At 46.6% G+C, this 16,325-nt stretch overlaps 1 protein-coding gene across 2 annotated transcripts in view; it reads right to left on the bottom strand.

Moving 5' to 3' along the window:
* Positions 1-141: 141 nt before the first annotated feature.
* The window catches only part of Zbtb46 (zinc finger and BTB domain containing 46), a 69,610-nt gene continuing 53,426 nt past the window's right edge, over positions 142-16,325 (bottom strand). For both annotated transcript variants that reach the window (XM_034493834.1, XM_076930424.1), the window contains exons 4-5: positions 7,886-8,061; positions 142-3,830 (exon numbers count right to left, since the gene is read on the bottom strand). In XM_034493834.1, coding sequence (XP_034349725.1) covers positions 3,426-3,830; positions 7,886-8,061 — 581 coding nt within the window. In that variant the 3' untranslated portion in view covers positions 142-3,425. The remainder of the gene's footprint in view (positions 3,831-7,885; positions 8,062-16,325) is intronic.

A 16,325-nucleotide genomic window follows, 5' to 3' on the forward strand; every position in this document is an offset into this window, starting at 1 on the left:
TCTTGTGTCTTGGCCATAGGAGGGGAGGAGAAAAATTAAAACTTGTGGGGATTGAATGATAAGCAAAAGAGTTGGCAGCTGCCTCCACCCAACGTGAAATCCAAGGAAGGTACTGTATTCAAACCACACAGGAGGCATCTGCATGGAGCAGCAGTTTCCCATTTTATTTAAAGTGACCGTTTTGCAAGAATGTCTACACTAAATCCCGTCACAGAAAGGAAACCCACAGGCAACCTGGAGCACACCTAGGCAGACAAATCGCAAGAGCCACTAGAGAAGGTAATCCTTACCTGTCTGTGGCTAGAGAGAGCAGGACAACAGAGAAGTGAACCCCACCAAGTGATTATGACAAACCTCCCACAAATACTGAACACATCTTCAGTACAAACACAGTTTTATAATAATTAATATAAAGTCAATATAATATAGATTATCCCCAGAAAAAAAATCAACAATCTTCAAACATTGCCTTTTTTTTCCTTTTTGTTGACAGATTGAAAGCATGTTGAAAAAAATAAATATTTAAGAAAAGCACACACAGCACCCTCACTACAAGTGATTCTAAACGAGCCACATACAAATCACAATAGGGTCTAAAACCACCACCACCGTTGAGTATGGCTTTCTTAGGAGTTGTACATGTCATAGAATGAGCCAAAGTAAGGTTATCGTTCATAATATTGCAAAAAGTTCCAGTTTTGCATTTTCTCAGGTTTTGTTCTGTTGCCTGTTTTTAAAGGAAGATGTGCAAAATTGGAAGCATATCTGTGTCTTTTGGGTCAGGTCCCCCCATCCTCGCAGTGTCCTGGTCCCCAAAACTCAGAGTCCAAATACACAAACTGGTCGGGATCCAGAGGCCTACACCCAGGTCACGTCACTGTCTCATCTCAACTTCACAGCACCCACGCCACAGGCTATATTTTCCACTTTGGTGTCACAAACACCAGAATACAGACACACACACACGTTCAAAAAAAAATACAAAATGTGAAATGTAATCTACACATTTTTCTTCTTCATAAAAAAATATTTATTAGTTTGAACATTGATTTAAAAAAAGTCACATTTAAAAAAAAAAAAAAACTTCAATACATACATCTTTTCCCTCCATGCCTCCTGAGATGGATATGTTCATCTGGATCTCTAGAATTCCACTTTCCAATTGGAAACTGAGCCAGAACAAAGCCTGCCACATGGCAAACACTTGGAAGGTGGTGGGACCAGAACTGGGACCCTCAGTTTTCTGGTACAGTACTGGTTTTAAGGAAGTGCCCTGTGGCACCGACCGGGAACCCCAGAAAGGCCAGAAAAGGCAGTCTGGAAGGGGAGCCAGTCAGAGCAAGACATCCTGAGTCAGGCACAGGCGCCTTGGGAGGTGGGCCAGGGGTCCTGCATCCCGGGCAGGACAGCCTGAGGAGCTGGGACTGATACAAAAACCCAGAGACAGTGGTAGCAAAGATCTAGTTTCCAAATGCATTTTATAAGAAAGTGTTTTTAGAAAAGGCATCTTAAAAGAGGGAGAAATAGTAAATTTCAAAGTCTAGGAGCTCTCGATGGGTCCTGGCAAGGCTAGAGAGTCTCAGCCTGGAGTTTTGTTGGTAAAATGAGGTCTAGCTATGTCATCGTAGATGGAAATGTACTCCAGAGCGGCCTGCCTCAGCAGAGGGTGGTGAGTGGGGGACACACCGCTTCCCAGGCAGCTGTTCCTACACACTTTGTATACAAGAGTCCTGGTCTACCCGTTGTTTTGTTTAAAACAATAGAAGCTATGATTGCTTCCTTCTGTAGGACCAGACCAGCACCCTCCGTAGTGTGGTCAGCTAGTACTTGAGGAGTGTCACCAAATGACATGCTCTGTACAACCATTGGGACCTAAATTACAGTTTTATGGGGTGTCTCCTTACTTACCAAAGAGAGCAGATGTGCCAGTTTAAAAAAAAAAAAGTATAAAAGCTATTTGAGTTTCTGAGAAAGGGAAACCAGAATTCTCTAGTTGGCCCTAACACTCAGTGGCCTTGAGAGCCCTTGCACAGGGTGGGGTCCGTCCGCCAGCACTCACCAGAGTGCTCCCTGATCACCACTGCAGTGGGTCTTCGGGAGCTGAGGTGGGTGGGGGACGGAATGTCTTGATAGTTTGTCAGAAACGGCCTCAAGAGGAGGACAGACTGCAGTATCTATGTCTACCCTGCCAGTAAACAGACAGCTGTCTCTCTGGGCCTCAGAGCCATGGAAATGAAGCCCACCCTTCTCAGAACAAGTGAGAGCCTTCAGAAACACAGCAAGACGGCTTGGTGTGAAGAGTTAAAGGAAACTATTCCAGTAGAGTCCCATCGAGTAAGAAAAACAATTTGAAACAAAGTAATCTATGGTAACCACCTCAAAATGTCTCTGACTTCTTTAAAATGTGGTTCCTAGGCAGAGAGGCACAGCAGCACACTGCAGCTAGGAACGCCCACCCCGTGTTAGCAGCAACAAAGGCAAGAGCCGAGCTCTATCTGGTCCGAGGAGGGATCGGCAAAAGCGCGGGCAGAACTCAGCATGCACAATGGGGCTCTCCAACAAAGTGCACACAGAACAAAGAGCTGTGGCCTTTGCAACTCAACCCTGAAGTGGAAAGTATCTGGCCACAGGTCCCCTCTTGAACAGACAGCATTCCTCCTTGGCCTGCCAGTTAGGTAGCTGCTTCCCACAGAGATAGCACCTGGAGCCTAGGGCTTCCAGAGAGGCATCTGCAGCCATTTTGTGTTAAGCACCAAAGCCTGGAGGTAACAGGGTTGCAGGGCTTTTTGCCCACTAGGTTCCCTCAGCTGCCATGGGGCAGCAAAAACCAAGAGGACAGAATGACACAGGGCCATAGCCCATAACCTGACTGCTTGGGGAGGGGGGAATAGAAGGAGATTGAGCAGTGCTGTCGATGGAGCAGTTTGTGTTTATGCAAAACTCAACACCTACTCAGGCCTGCAGTCTGGGGGACTTCCCTCATGACTGTAACCAGTGTTGACCCCGACCTGTACACTGAGTCATCTTGCATCCCTAGCCAGGTTCACAGCAAAGGGCTCCTTTGATACCCTGAGGAAGCATGCCCAGGCCTTGGTGCCGCCCTGCCCATACATCTAGACACCTGCTGGGAATTCCATTAATACCTGGACAGGTGGGAGCATGCATTCTCCCTTTTCTTAAACCCACACTGTACCCCTCACTTCACGTTCAGTCCTGGTGCTCCCCAGTCATTGGAGTCACACCCAACTTTTAGCTCACAGGACCAGTGCAATGGGGAGGGGTATAGCACGAAGGAGGGCCTGTAGGAAGAGCTTCAAGGAGTAAGCATGGCCCTGCTCCTGGGTAAGTAAAGATCCACTAAGACACACACACAGGTGGACAAAGCGATTCAGCCACCACTCACCCTGCCCACTAGAGCAGAGCCCCTAGGAGATCCAGGCAAAGTCTTTATCAGGCTCCCCAGAGGGGCTGTGAGGCCCCCGTGGGGAATCCTCATCATCCTTGTCATCCCCCAGCAGTGCATCCTCATGTGCCAAACCCACGTCGTCCTTCCATTTGGCCACATCCTCATCCTCATCCTCACCCAGCTCCTCCTCAACTTCCCCTCGTGGATCATCTGGGTCCTCCAGGTATGGCCCTTCACCAGCAAACAGTGCCTCAGGGGAGCCCTCACCACCTCCACCATGGTCCAGTGGTGTGCCCACACCCCGGCCAGCACAGTCTGCACACACACCATGGCGACGAGAGCCGTGCTTAATGCCCACGCTGGCTGCAGACATGAACACACGGCTGCACACTTTGCACACGTACTTCTTGTCCTTGCTGTGGACCTGGAGGGACAGAGCAGTCAGTGGAGGGGTGAAGTACTGGGGGGAGGAGGACAGTCTTTGTTAGGTCATGAGAGACACAAGAGGGACAGCCCCTGACAGGGACTGAAGGGAACAGATCTATCTGGAGCCCACATGGGCAATATCACTAGAGGCAGCAAATCATGTTGGGGATGCTACAGGCACCAGGGGAAACGGTGTCATGCCACTAGCTACAAACTGGGCCATATCCCAGCATATCTGTATCACCATATCATATCTCACTCAATGGTACAATTCTCACTTGGTCATATTACTCCCTCTGCCTGAAGCACTCTTCCTTCAAACTTCCATGCAGGGCAAGCTGAGAGGCTCCTGTCAGCCCTAGAGCAGCTCTGGAGCCCAGCTAACATTAACCCTGTACAGGCAGAGGAGCTGGCCTGGCAACTCGGGTGGTACAGAGCTAATAAATGCAACACTGTTCACCTGGGTGCATGGGACAGGGCACCCATACACAGCTGTGGTTGGAAGCTGCAAGTGGGATCTGATTCAGGGAAGCCCAGTCTAGCGTGGTGGGCTTGGGCCGCATGGGAGCGACAGGTGAGGAGTAGAGGTAAAGGGGTCAGCGTGGAGTCCTAAGAGATGATGGGTGGGAAACGGACTGGAGCCTGACAGCAGGGCAGTGGAGCTGAAGGCCAGCCTGGCTGCTATGCACACTGCTTCCATGAAAAGGGGCAAGTCCTTCAGTCCTGTGCCTCAACTGAAAGGCAAGGACAGAGATGAGCAATTAGGGTCAGCAGAGGAAATATGGCAGCCAGGGAGGGACAGTAGCAGTCAGTGTCTTACCCATTGTAGTACTTATCAGGAGGACATAGTATTCAGTAGAGGGGCCTTGAGTGTACAAAACACAAAAGTCTGGAGTGCCTGGAGGAGAACTAGGAGGCCTGGGCCTGAGGAAGTGTGCATAGGAACCAGTGTACTCTGTAGAAAGTTAGCCTGTGCAGAAATGCCTTCCTAGAGATGGGATTTGTGGAGTGCCCATAGGAATTCTCAGCCTGGCCAGCCTCACTGTACCTCCTTGTATATAAGACCTGACCCTAAGCTTCAAAATGGAAGCCGAAGGAACCCAGAGGAGACCATAACTGTCCCTGGCCAGGCAGTCCTAGGCGGACTGGTTTCAGGTCAACACCCTTGGCTAGAAGCTTCCCCAGACTCTAGGTTCTCTTCCTTCCTGCATATGCTGCCACCAGGACCTGCTGGAGAACAGGCTGCACACAGCTAAAGAGGTGATTATAACTTGTTCCCACTATTCTGAATCTGCCAGTTCTCCAACTATAAACATGACAGCAAGGGCTCCTCCACTCACAAAGATCTGACCACAAGGTGGCACTGTGTTCCTGTCTAGGCCTTGAATGCTAACCTCCCATCCTGGGCTTCCCAAGCTTCCAGTTCCAAAGATCTTGTGGAACACCCAGCCTCCTCTCTCTTGAATACACCTTTCTTGCAGGCAGAGTTGCCTTCTGCAGAACTCTGAGTTAAATCTCAGATATCCACCAACTGAGAAAAACCTGGGAAGCCCACAGCATGACTTGGAAAGGGTTGTCACTAGGGGGACCTGGTGGCCCTTGAAGCTGGGGTGCTAGCCCCACAAGCTTCCCTGGAAGCTTGATTCTAGAAGTGAGACCTCTAATAACTTGGCACACAGGACACTTTTTGGTTTCTTTGGCTTACGTGTTTCTCTCCCTCTCTCAAACCGGCCTGAATTTCTCTATACCCTTGTTTCAGCCTCTGTAATTCTGCAATTGCAGGTATGTTTTACCATGCTGGGTTTTATGGGGTGCTAGGGCTCAAACCCAGCGGTTCCTGCATATTGGGCAAATACTCTGCCAACTGAGCTACACATCCCCCCAAGTCCTTGTTTGCCATTTTAAGCCCAGAGTTTCCCCCTTTCTCTACCACAGAAGAACAAAACTTAGACCAAGTTAGACTGGTGTTGATTAGACAGGAGCAGGCCTAGGAGTCTGGTACTACCAAGCTTCCTGTAGCCTGGGGACTACCGTATGGACTACTGGCTGGCTGTACTATGGTGCTCAGAGATGACCAAGATGTTTCAGGGAGCCTCTCCTCAGAGCTGACTGAGGAGAACTAACATCCTAACTGACATGCTGGGAAGAAGCACAAGAGAAGCATGCCAGGCACTGTGCAATCTGCAGCCATGCCCCTTGACAATGGTGTTTAGAATACTACCCATGCCTTCCTGATCCCTGGCAATGTACAGAGTGGCCCTCAGCACTGTGTCTCTACCTCTGGAGGGGCTTGGAAGGGCTTTTCCTTGCCAAGAAAAAGTCAGGGTGAATATAGTGGTTTGGGCTACAGAGCTGCCTCTGGTGCAGAGGGCTCTACTTTTTCAAAGACAGGCACCCCAAGGAAACTAAACTATATAGATCCTTTCCCCATGTGAGCCTTGACATAGGTGGCATCATCATCATCATTAAATACAAGATCTTACTATGTAGCTGATTCTGAGTGTGGTACACAGGCTGGCTTAGAACTTATCATCCTCCTGCATCCTCCTCCAAAATGAGGTGACACTGTGAAGTGGGAATGACTGCTTCAGTTCCTGAAGTGGGGACAACTACCCCATGTGAAGGGCAGGCAGAGTGATTCAAACTCAAAACAAGGGTGAATGTGGTTTCGGTTAAGAAAATGCAGACTTTTCATTACCTACAAGCTGAAAAACAAGACCAGTATTCTCTGAATAGGAAAATCTGTGCGGAGGTGACAACATCCCACTTAAGTTTTACCTCAGTCTGTAAAACAATCTCTGTCAACTCAGCAAAAACAAACACAGAACTAGTGAAAAGTTATTTTGTTTCTCTTTTTGAGACAAGGTCATATGTATCACAGGCTGGTCTTGAATCTGCTAGTAACTGAGGGTGACCTTGAACTTTTTAAAAAATTACTCTGTGTGTGTGTGTCCCTCAACATCATACTTGTCCACACAGAGGACAACCTGTGGAAAAAAGTCTGTTTTCTCCTTCCAACCGTGTGGGTGCTGGGGATTAAACCCAGGCTGTCAAGCTTGGTGGCAGTCAACCTCATCCACTGAGCCAACTGAACGTCTTGAACTTCCGGTACGATACTCTTTGCTCCATTTCCCAAGTGTCGGTATCACAGAAATATACCGTCGCGCGGTGCTAGGGATTGAATTCAGGGCTTCATGCTTGCTGGGCAAGCACTCTACTGACTGAGCTACATCCCTGGTCTCCTTAGCAAAAAGATCTAAAACCAGCTCCAAGACTTCAAGCAGCTATGAGTACACAGAACTCTAGGAACTGAGGTTGGGGCAGGGGCTGGGGGTCTGCTCACAGCAAGTCAGGCAGGAATGTCAGAGGTCCCTATTTGGATAAGCCCCTGCAGGGATACCCTACAGGCCTGCAATCGGGGTCAGTGAACTAAGGAGTGGCACAGCAGGCAGGCAGCTCTTCCGGGGAAGATGACTGCTGAAACCCAAGACCCCCCAACTCCATCTTCCTCTAAATGTGCCCCTCCCCAAACCCTGATTCATTTTTCATGCTCTAATTCCTTGACCCTTGCCTGTCGTAAGCTGCCTGTGCCTGCCTGACTTTGGTGATGTATCTTGCCTGTTTCTGGACAACTTTTTCTTTCTGTCATTTCTTGGCCAGACAAATTCATCCTTCAACACCTGCTACTTAAAAACAGCCTGTTAGGTACTAAGAACCAGGCACAAGAGTAGGGATGCAAACAGCCAGGCCAGAGTGTAGATAGCAGTGTGCACTCTGCAGTGGCTGAGGAGGCCAGCAAGCAGACAGCAAGCAATACGCCATCGCTCTCTGCACTCAGACTCAGACAGGCTTGGAGCCCCTGAGGAGAGGCACAGTAATGGGGTGGGGAGCAGCTCTCTCTGTTCTGGCCCACATTCCCTTCTGCAAGGCACCTATTATTGGGGTGGGAGGATTGGGGTGTCCTGGGTATTCTACACTCTGCTCCTGACCTGCCTGTCAGGACACGGGAGACCATTTTATCATGTACCTTCATACACTGGCGCCTGCACTCACCAGAGTGTGTCGCTTCATGTGCTCTCTCCTAGTGAACTTCTTGCCACAGATCTCACAAGGGTAGGGCCGTTCTCCGGTATGTGAGCGCATGTGTCGTTTAAGGATGCACTGGTGCATGGCTGAGAAGCTGCAGTAGGGGCACTTGAACTTCTTCCTGATCACCGTGAATTCGTTCACTGAAAGACAGTAGAAGGGACATTAGCACCTGACCCCACATGACCAACCACTTCATTCCACCTCCAAACAGAAGATCTACCCACTCATCAGAGTACAGAGGGAGGTGGCTACACAGCTCTCCGGAGCCTCCCACAAAACAGACAACCTCAGGACTCTGCTGAGGACAGGTCAGGAACTTCACTGAGTCAGCAGCTTGCTATGGGAACAAGTCACCCTACACAGCTATCTTTACCCTGTTCAGAGCTTCCCTTTCCCATGATCCCACTGGACACCAAAGCGTGTTTGGCAAGGGTGCATCAGATACTACCCTGGAGAGGAAGATAAGAAAAACTAGAATTCAAGCTGGGCGGTGGTGGTAGAGACCTGGAATCCCAGCACTTGGAGGACAGAGACATATGGATCTTTGTGAATTCTGGTCTATAGAGTAAGTTGCACGACAGCCAGGGCAAAAAAGAAAAAAAGAAAAAAAAAAACAGAAAACAAACAAAAAACAAAACCCTCCAAAAAGCAAACAAACGAACACAAACCAAAAACAGCATTCAAGCATGACATAAGCCCAAAAGCTAGAAAGAAAAGAATAACCAAATGGTTTAATATAGTTCTGTCCTGACAACTGGACAGCACACTGTAGCAAGGACACTTCACTGTCATCTCTACTACGTGGATACAATCAACTTCAAAAGTGCAGGGGACTCCTCAGTGTCCCCAGTGCCATCCTTCTTCTGAGGTCACAGCCACAGTGTGGTGTTGGAACTGAAGAACACAGAGAACAGCCCTGAGAGCACCCAGGTATGCACAGGCCTGATAGTGTGTAGGAGACCCTCTTTAAGTCATAGGGAGCCCCATGCTTATGTGACAGTCTTTCATTCTCAAGTCTCCTGCGATTCTAGGTATCTAGGGTGTGCTTCCAGCAGGTGAACAGTGAGCACTCTGCTCTAGACCTGGAGAGGCCCTGAGTTTACACTGGGCCTGTAAGCCAGGCCCTGAGACACTACAGCAGGTCATTCCCCAGAGCTACTGTACACACTCCTGGTTTCTGTGTTTCTAAAAAGGATACTGAGTTCCTACAGAAAGCTGAGTACACTCTCCCCCAAGATTTCATTTTCCTTAAGATGTAAGTTCTTAGTAAGGCCATGCTGGTGCAGGTCTTTAATCCCAGCACCCAGGAGGCAGAGGCAGGTGGATTTCTTTGAGTTTGAGGCCAGTCTGGTCTAAAGAGAAAGTTCCAGGACAGTCAGAGCTACATAGAGAAATACCATCTTGAAGAACAAACAACAAAAACAAAACAAAAATATTTTTTAAAGATTTATTTACTTTGAGTGTGTGTATAAAGCAAGCTGGTCTACAGGCAGGAACTGGGACAGGAGTTGGGAGGGAGATTCATCACGGCCTAGAGAATGAGACCAGTCACTATGGCCATTGATCTGGTTTCTTTCGGGTCTCTTTTCCTTGTATGAACACCATGTGTACTTAGAGACCTGAGATCATATGTACACTGGATGGAATATCATATGCAGCATATGTGAGCTCACTTTGACGCCATCATTGTAACACACATCCTAAGTGTTTGAATAATCTGTAACTTATCAGAGATGATGGTATTGGACATCCACGTTGCTTACTTTTTTTTTCCCACAGAAATGCTTCAGTGGGTCTCACAAAACAACTCCTGAGAGGCAGACCCTGTTTCCATCTGCTGTGCCAAGGAGCACAAGGAGCCAAGTTGCTACAACGTTTTCTTTAAAGATGTCTTGGGGTTGTATCCACACTTTCTATTCTCCTATAAACACAAAGATTAAAGCATGTGGTCGAGCATGCTTTTAACCCCAGCACTTGGGAGACAGGGGTAGGAGGATCTCTGAATTTGAGTCCAGCCTGGTCTACAGAGTGACTGCTGGGACGGCTCAGTAGTTAAGAGGACACACTATCCACATAGAGGACCTAGTTTGGTTCTTAGCACACATAGTGGGCAGCTCACAGCCACCTATAGCTCGAGCCACATGTGAGCCAACACCCCCTTCTGGCCTCCGTAGATATTACCACCATCCCCACCGCATTTATAAAAATAAAATGCTGAATTTTTTAAATTGTAGGGGCTGGAGAAATGCTCAGTGCTTAAGAGCACTTGTTGCCGAAGACCCAAGTAGTTCACGATTGGCTGCAATTCCAGTTCCAGAGAATCAGATGCCCTCCTTGTCTGTGAGCACCATGCAGGGATACGGTGCACATGTGTAGAGGCAAGCAAACATTCATACAGGTAAATGAAAATACATTTAAAAATTTAAATGGGACAAGTAAAAATCATGAGACTATGGCCTAAAAGGGGCATGGAGGAAGGAGGTACAGAACATTATTTAAAAAAAAAAAAAAAAGAGGAAAGAAATAAAGGTTTGCTCATTGTGAGAAAATGACCAGTGAAATTCATCATGTTAGTAATTAAGAATAAAACTGTAATCACCTTGAAAATATCAGAAATTATTTGGTAAAATTCAATCGACATTCTTTTTCATGACAAATAAAAATCTGTAAAACAATTTTTTTCCAAGGGGGAGGAGGTTTATTCAGGAGACAGGGCAAAGGTGGGAGAAGGTGGAAGGATGAGATCTGTAAACATTTTTAAATGTTTTAATTGCATATTTATATTTAAGTACATAATTCAGAATACATGTTAAATAAATACTTGTAAATAGAAATGGAAAGCTTTTTTTCTTTTTTGGAGACAGGGTCTCACAATGTAGCTCAGGCTATCCTGGAACTTTCTCTGTAGACCACGCTGCCCTCAAACTCCCAAGAGATCTGCCTGCTTCTTCCTCCCAAGTGCTAGGAATAAAGGCGTGCACCACTACGCCCAGCTATAAAAAATTTCTTTCCTTAGAAGAACAACTCAGTCCAGATATACCGGTGATCCCCTCTTTGTGACAGGCTTTGCCCAGAGTGGACATAGATGACAGGGGGATGCTCCACTTAACCCTACACTTCCATACTGGACGGTGGTATCAGTGCAACCCTAGCACTGGAAAGGCTGAATTAGAAGGGTGGAGAGATTGAAGCCAGGGTGGGCTATGTAGAGACCTCAGCTGCCTCTCAGCACTGAGAGTCCCTCGAGCTTATCAGAAAATGCAGGCCACGCCCACCACAAAACAGCAGAAGAACTCTGCAACATTGTACACCTTGAGACTACAACACTTGTGAATAGAAAGCATCCTCTGAAACTGTCTATATGACCAGTGAACAATTGCTTGTCCTTTTGCGACATGTAGTTTAGCTTCGTATTTTTACTGTTGCCAAGCCACAAGATGCCACCTTCAGACATCAACAATACCCCTCTAGCTATAGACCCCACAAGTGGTCACTCAAGAACCTCTTCATTACTGTCAAGAGTGCAGAGAACCACCAGTGAGGCAGACACGGGATAGACAGGTTTGCTACATGCAGACAGAAAAGTCAGTGGGCACTTCCAGAATCATCGACCATGAATGGGCCTGTGTGTGTTTCTTCACTGAGTGACAGTTTCCAAAGCACTGCCCTTGTAATGCATCTCATTAACGGATCCAAAAAGTTATGCTCATTTTCCAGTTATATATGTACCTTTTGTATTAAAAGAAGAAAATATGAAGACACTCAAATTGTTTTCAGAAAAATTTTAAACATTTGTTATATTTATTTACACGTTTGGGGGTTGCATATATGGAAGTCAGATGACAGTTTGTGGTCGTTCTTACCTTCTACCATATGGGCTCAGGGGATCAAACTCGGGTAGTCAAGCTTGGTGGTAAGTGCCTTCACTTGCTGAGCCATCTTGTCTGGCCTTCAGACGATTTTAATCTTATGTAAAGTGTACATATCTCTTTTTAATTATTCACTTTACATCCCGCTCACTGCCCTCCCGGAAGTGTCCATATCTTAAGAACCACCTGCAGCGTACTCAGAGGGTCCTGTCAAGTCAACCAGAGCCAGCCCTGAGGCTAACCTACTCTTTCGTTTTGCTATTCTCTGACTTGTGTCTGTGGAGTCATCTGCTCCAGACTCGCTGGATTCAGTCAACATCAGTCTGGGGAGTGCAGTCAGTCCATTCTTGCTTGTCGCAGCATAGTGATTTACCGCTGTGCAACCGAATCACGGCATGTCCGTTCCTGCAGATCCATCTGAGCCCAGTGAGCAGTGGTGCTGAAATGACCCTTCATGTGTTCCTTGGTGGACAGCAACCCCTTGTCTCTGTTGCACACCCAAGAAAGGGGGTGTGCCATAGACTGCTGGCTAAGCAGCTTTCCAAAAGTTTACAATTCAACTCATGCGACCTTTTGTGCTTGGCGAGGAGGAGGGTGCAGGACTTTTCTTGTGAGTAGATTTCCTATTCAGCATCCTGTATCCTTCACTGCTGCCTGAAGCACTGTCATCGTCTCTACTGCAGCAAATCTGAACAACTTACACAGTGTCAGCCTGGATCAAGTCCCCCTCCTCTATCAACCCTGGCCTCTAATTTCTGTATCTGAAGCTTTGATATAGGGGACCACCGAGGGACAGCTACTTGCAGGTGTGGCCATTCCCTAAAGTAAAGGACCACCTGCAATGGCTGATATTGTCAATTTGATGGTATATATAATTGCCAAAAAGCCTCTGGGTACGCCCGTGAAGGTTTATCTAAATTGGGTTTCCTTAAATGTTTGTAGCACCATTCATTCCACAGGCTAGGCATCCAGACTGCACAGGAAGACCAAGCGCAGCTGAGCGTCTGCACTCATCACTGCTTCCTGACAGCAGGTACAATGTGATTAGCTGCCTCCTCAAGCTTCCAGCCATGCCTCCCTCTCTGTGATGCTTGCACACTTGAATTGTAACCCAGAACAAGCCCTTCCACGTTCTCACCAAGCATTTGCTCGCAGCAGTGAGTACAGCAATGCTCTCACCCCTACCCTCCTCTGCACAACTCCACACCTAGGACCACTGCTGCCTGCCCGAGATCCTTAGGGCAGGTGCCAGAGAATCAATTGTCCCTACCCTCTCTTACCTGGTTCTTCCCACAGAAACCACAGTTCTTGCCTCTATTTCCTTCCCTCCGGCTGCTTCCCAAGTGCTGGTGCTTCCTTCCCAGTGTGTTTCTGCATGGCGAGGCCTGCCTTCTATCTCTGGGGTCAGTGAGTGTAATAAACCTTTTCCTTTAGGGCAGTTACTTCTATGTCTGTGACCTACCACACGTGATTAAAACTCAAACACAGGCAGGGCCCACGTTTGTGCTCAAGCTCTCCTGCCTACTGAGCCATCTCTCTGTTCTTTTTTTCTGTGCTCTGTGTGTCTGCTTTCTATTTCATGACACCTTTACTTCTCTTCTGCTACTTTCTTTAAATTTTGCTTTTTTCCCCTCTTCCTTCTTGACATAGAAATTTAAAACCTTCCTTTTTCTATAAAGGTAATTATTTATAAGCCATTATGATTTGGCCTACAGGTTGGATAGAATGTAACCCTAGTAATCATTCAGAGGCAGGAGCATCCTGATTTGAGGCCAGCCTAGGTTACAAAGAAAACCTCATTGAGAAGCACAAAACACAGCTGTGAACAGTAGCTCACACAAGTACATGCCTTTAAGCTCAGTGCTTAAGAGACAGAGCCAAGAAAATCAGGAGTACAAGGTTGTCCTCAACTACATAGTGAGTGGGGGCAAGTCTGGGTTTAGCAGACTCTGTCTCAAGAAGATGAAAACCAGACAAAATGGTCATTCTGCAATACCAGCACTTCTGAGGCTGAGGCAAGAAGATCCAGAGTTTGAAATGAACCTGGTCTATTGTTCCAAAACAGTAACTAGAGAAAAGGAAGGAAGGAAGATAAGAAGGAAGGAAGGAGCATGTAGGCACTGTCTGGTGTCTTCCTGCTGCCAGAGGCTATCCTTGGTGTGCAGGTAAGAGAAAGCACTGGCTCTGCAGTCTTGTAGTGTTGTATAAGGCTGGCCCCAGCTGGTCTGCACTGGTAAAACTTTCCTCTATGAGTTTGGAATATTCTACCTTGTTGCTATACTGTAGAGTTCCTAATTGTGTTGTTACAGGCCAATATGTCTGTGAATATAGACAAAGAATTTAAACAAAACATACAGTTGAATACAACAATACAGAAAAAGAGTAACATCTTGCAACCAGATGGGTTTACTCCGGGAATTCAAGGTTGATTTAGCATCAAAAACTGTTCAAACCCTCTCTGTCCTCACTGGAATTTTTGCTTGCTGCTCTGTCCATTTCAAAGAATGGCAAAAGCCCAGTCATAATCACAGTCTTCTCCATGCCTCCCAGTTCTCCCAACTTCTGCTTCCTGCATCTCAAGGTTAAGCTAAAAACAAAAAATAAGTGTGTGTGTGTGGTGTGTGTGTGTATATATATATATATATATATATATATATATATATATATATATTTCTTTTTAACTTTTCTGTGTCTGTCATATATAAACGGAAAGAAAAACAACAAAAAACAAAACCAAGCAGGCAGTACTTCAGTGCCCACTGTCCCTAGCAGTATACTGAACAAATTTCTCTTTCTAAACAAAACAAACAAAGCTTGAGCAGGAATGCATCTCAGCTGGAGTGAGTGCTGCCAAGCAGGCACAGAATCCTGGGTTCCGATACCAGCACCACATAAACTGCCATGGTGGCTCATACCTATAATCCTAGGACTTTGGAGACAGAGGCAGATTTCAAGATAACTGGACTCTCTAAAACAGAATCATCTTAGAGCTGGTGACACAGTGTCTAAAGTGAAGAATTTGTAAGGCACACATGGTGGCTCACAACTATAACCTCAGCACTTGGGAGGTAGAGGCAGGAAAATCAGGGTCAAGGATCAGGATCAAGTCGGTCATCCTCAGGTCATCTTCAACAACTTAGCAAGTTTAAGGATAGCCTGAGCCACAGGAGACCTTATTTCAAACAAATAAGTTAAATTTTAAAACAGTAAATAGTTGTATGAAAGTATTTACTTATTTAATTTAGTTGGATTTTTGTTGTTGTTGTTGTTTTGTTTTGAGACAGGGTTTCTCAGTGTATCCTTGGCTGTCCTGGAACTCACTCTGTAAACTAGGCTGGCATCACACTCAGATATCTGCCAACCTCCCAAGTGCTAAGATTAAGCGCACGTGCCACCACTGCCTGGCAAATAGATTTTTAAAAAAGAAATAACACTAATAAAGCAAGAGTCTTGCCTGTTATGTAGCCCAGGCTGGCCTCAAACTTGCCATACGCTTCCAGCCACAGCATCCTGGGTGCTGGTTAGTACTATGTATTATAAAGTGTATATGTAATATACTTTGTATTATTATTAATGCAGCCAGGCTCAAGCCCACCATGATTTTCTATTTACATTTCATCTTTTCTTTTAATATGATGTGTGCCTGTGCATATGTGCACAAACATACACATGTGCATGTACATGTCATGTGCATGTGTGTGGAGGCTGGGGGGCAGCCTCAGGTGTCATCCTCAGGAATACCATTCCCTTCCTTTAAGTTGGGGTCTTTTCTTGGCCTCAAAATTACCAATTAAACTAGACCAATGTGGCCAGTGAACCAGAGGGACCCGGCTGTCTCTCTCCCCACTGCTGGGATTACAAGCATGGATGCCTGAACTTCAAGTTTTTTACTGTGGATCTGGGATTGATCTCAGGCCCTTGTACTTAGTGCTACCTCCCTACACCCTGTCCTTTACCTGTGTATGTTTGTGTGTGTTCACATGCCATTCTATTTTCTTCTCCAGTAAGCCTTTCAGTTGTTTGTGAAAGGCTTAATGCATTGTTATTATTACTAGTCATTATTCTCTGTGGCCACATAGAGAATTCAAGAGCCAGTCACAGGTCAGCCTCTTCACTCTTGTTATCATTTTATTTCTATTTAGGTTTTTTTTTTTTTTTTTTTTTTTTTTTTTTTTTTTTGGTTTTTCGAGACAGGGTTTCTCTGTGTAGCCCTGGCTGTCCTGGAACTCACTCTGTAGACCAGGCTGGCCTCGAACTCAGAAATCCACCTGCCTCTGCCTCCCAAGTGCTGGGATTAAAGGCGTGCGCCACCACCGCCCGGCTCTATTTAGGTTTAAACACCATAAGATTAATAACGGTTGTACAGGATCATATGTGGGGTTGCCCAGAGTCACTCTCCATATGAGCTTCCTCCTCCTCTTCTACATTAGCCTGAGGCCCACTGATCTAACACTGCCGTCTCTTTTCTTATGTGTTTGACCAAGGAGTGATCCTATTCCTGGGGGTCAAGGCTCCAAGGTGACAACTTTTCCCCA

This window comes from Arvicanthis niloticus, chromosome 2 (genome assembly GCF_011762505.2).
Source record: "Arvicanthis niloticus isolate mArvNil1 chromosome 2, mArvNil1.pat.X, whole genome shotgun sequence".
Taxonomy (NCBI): domain Eukaryota; kingdom Metazoa; phylum Chordata; class Mammalia; order Rodentia; family Muridae; genus Arvicanthis; species Arvicanthis niloticus.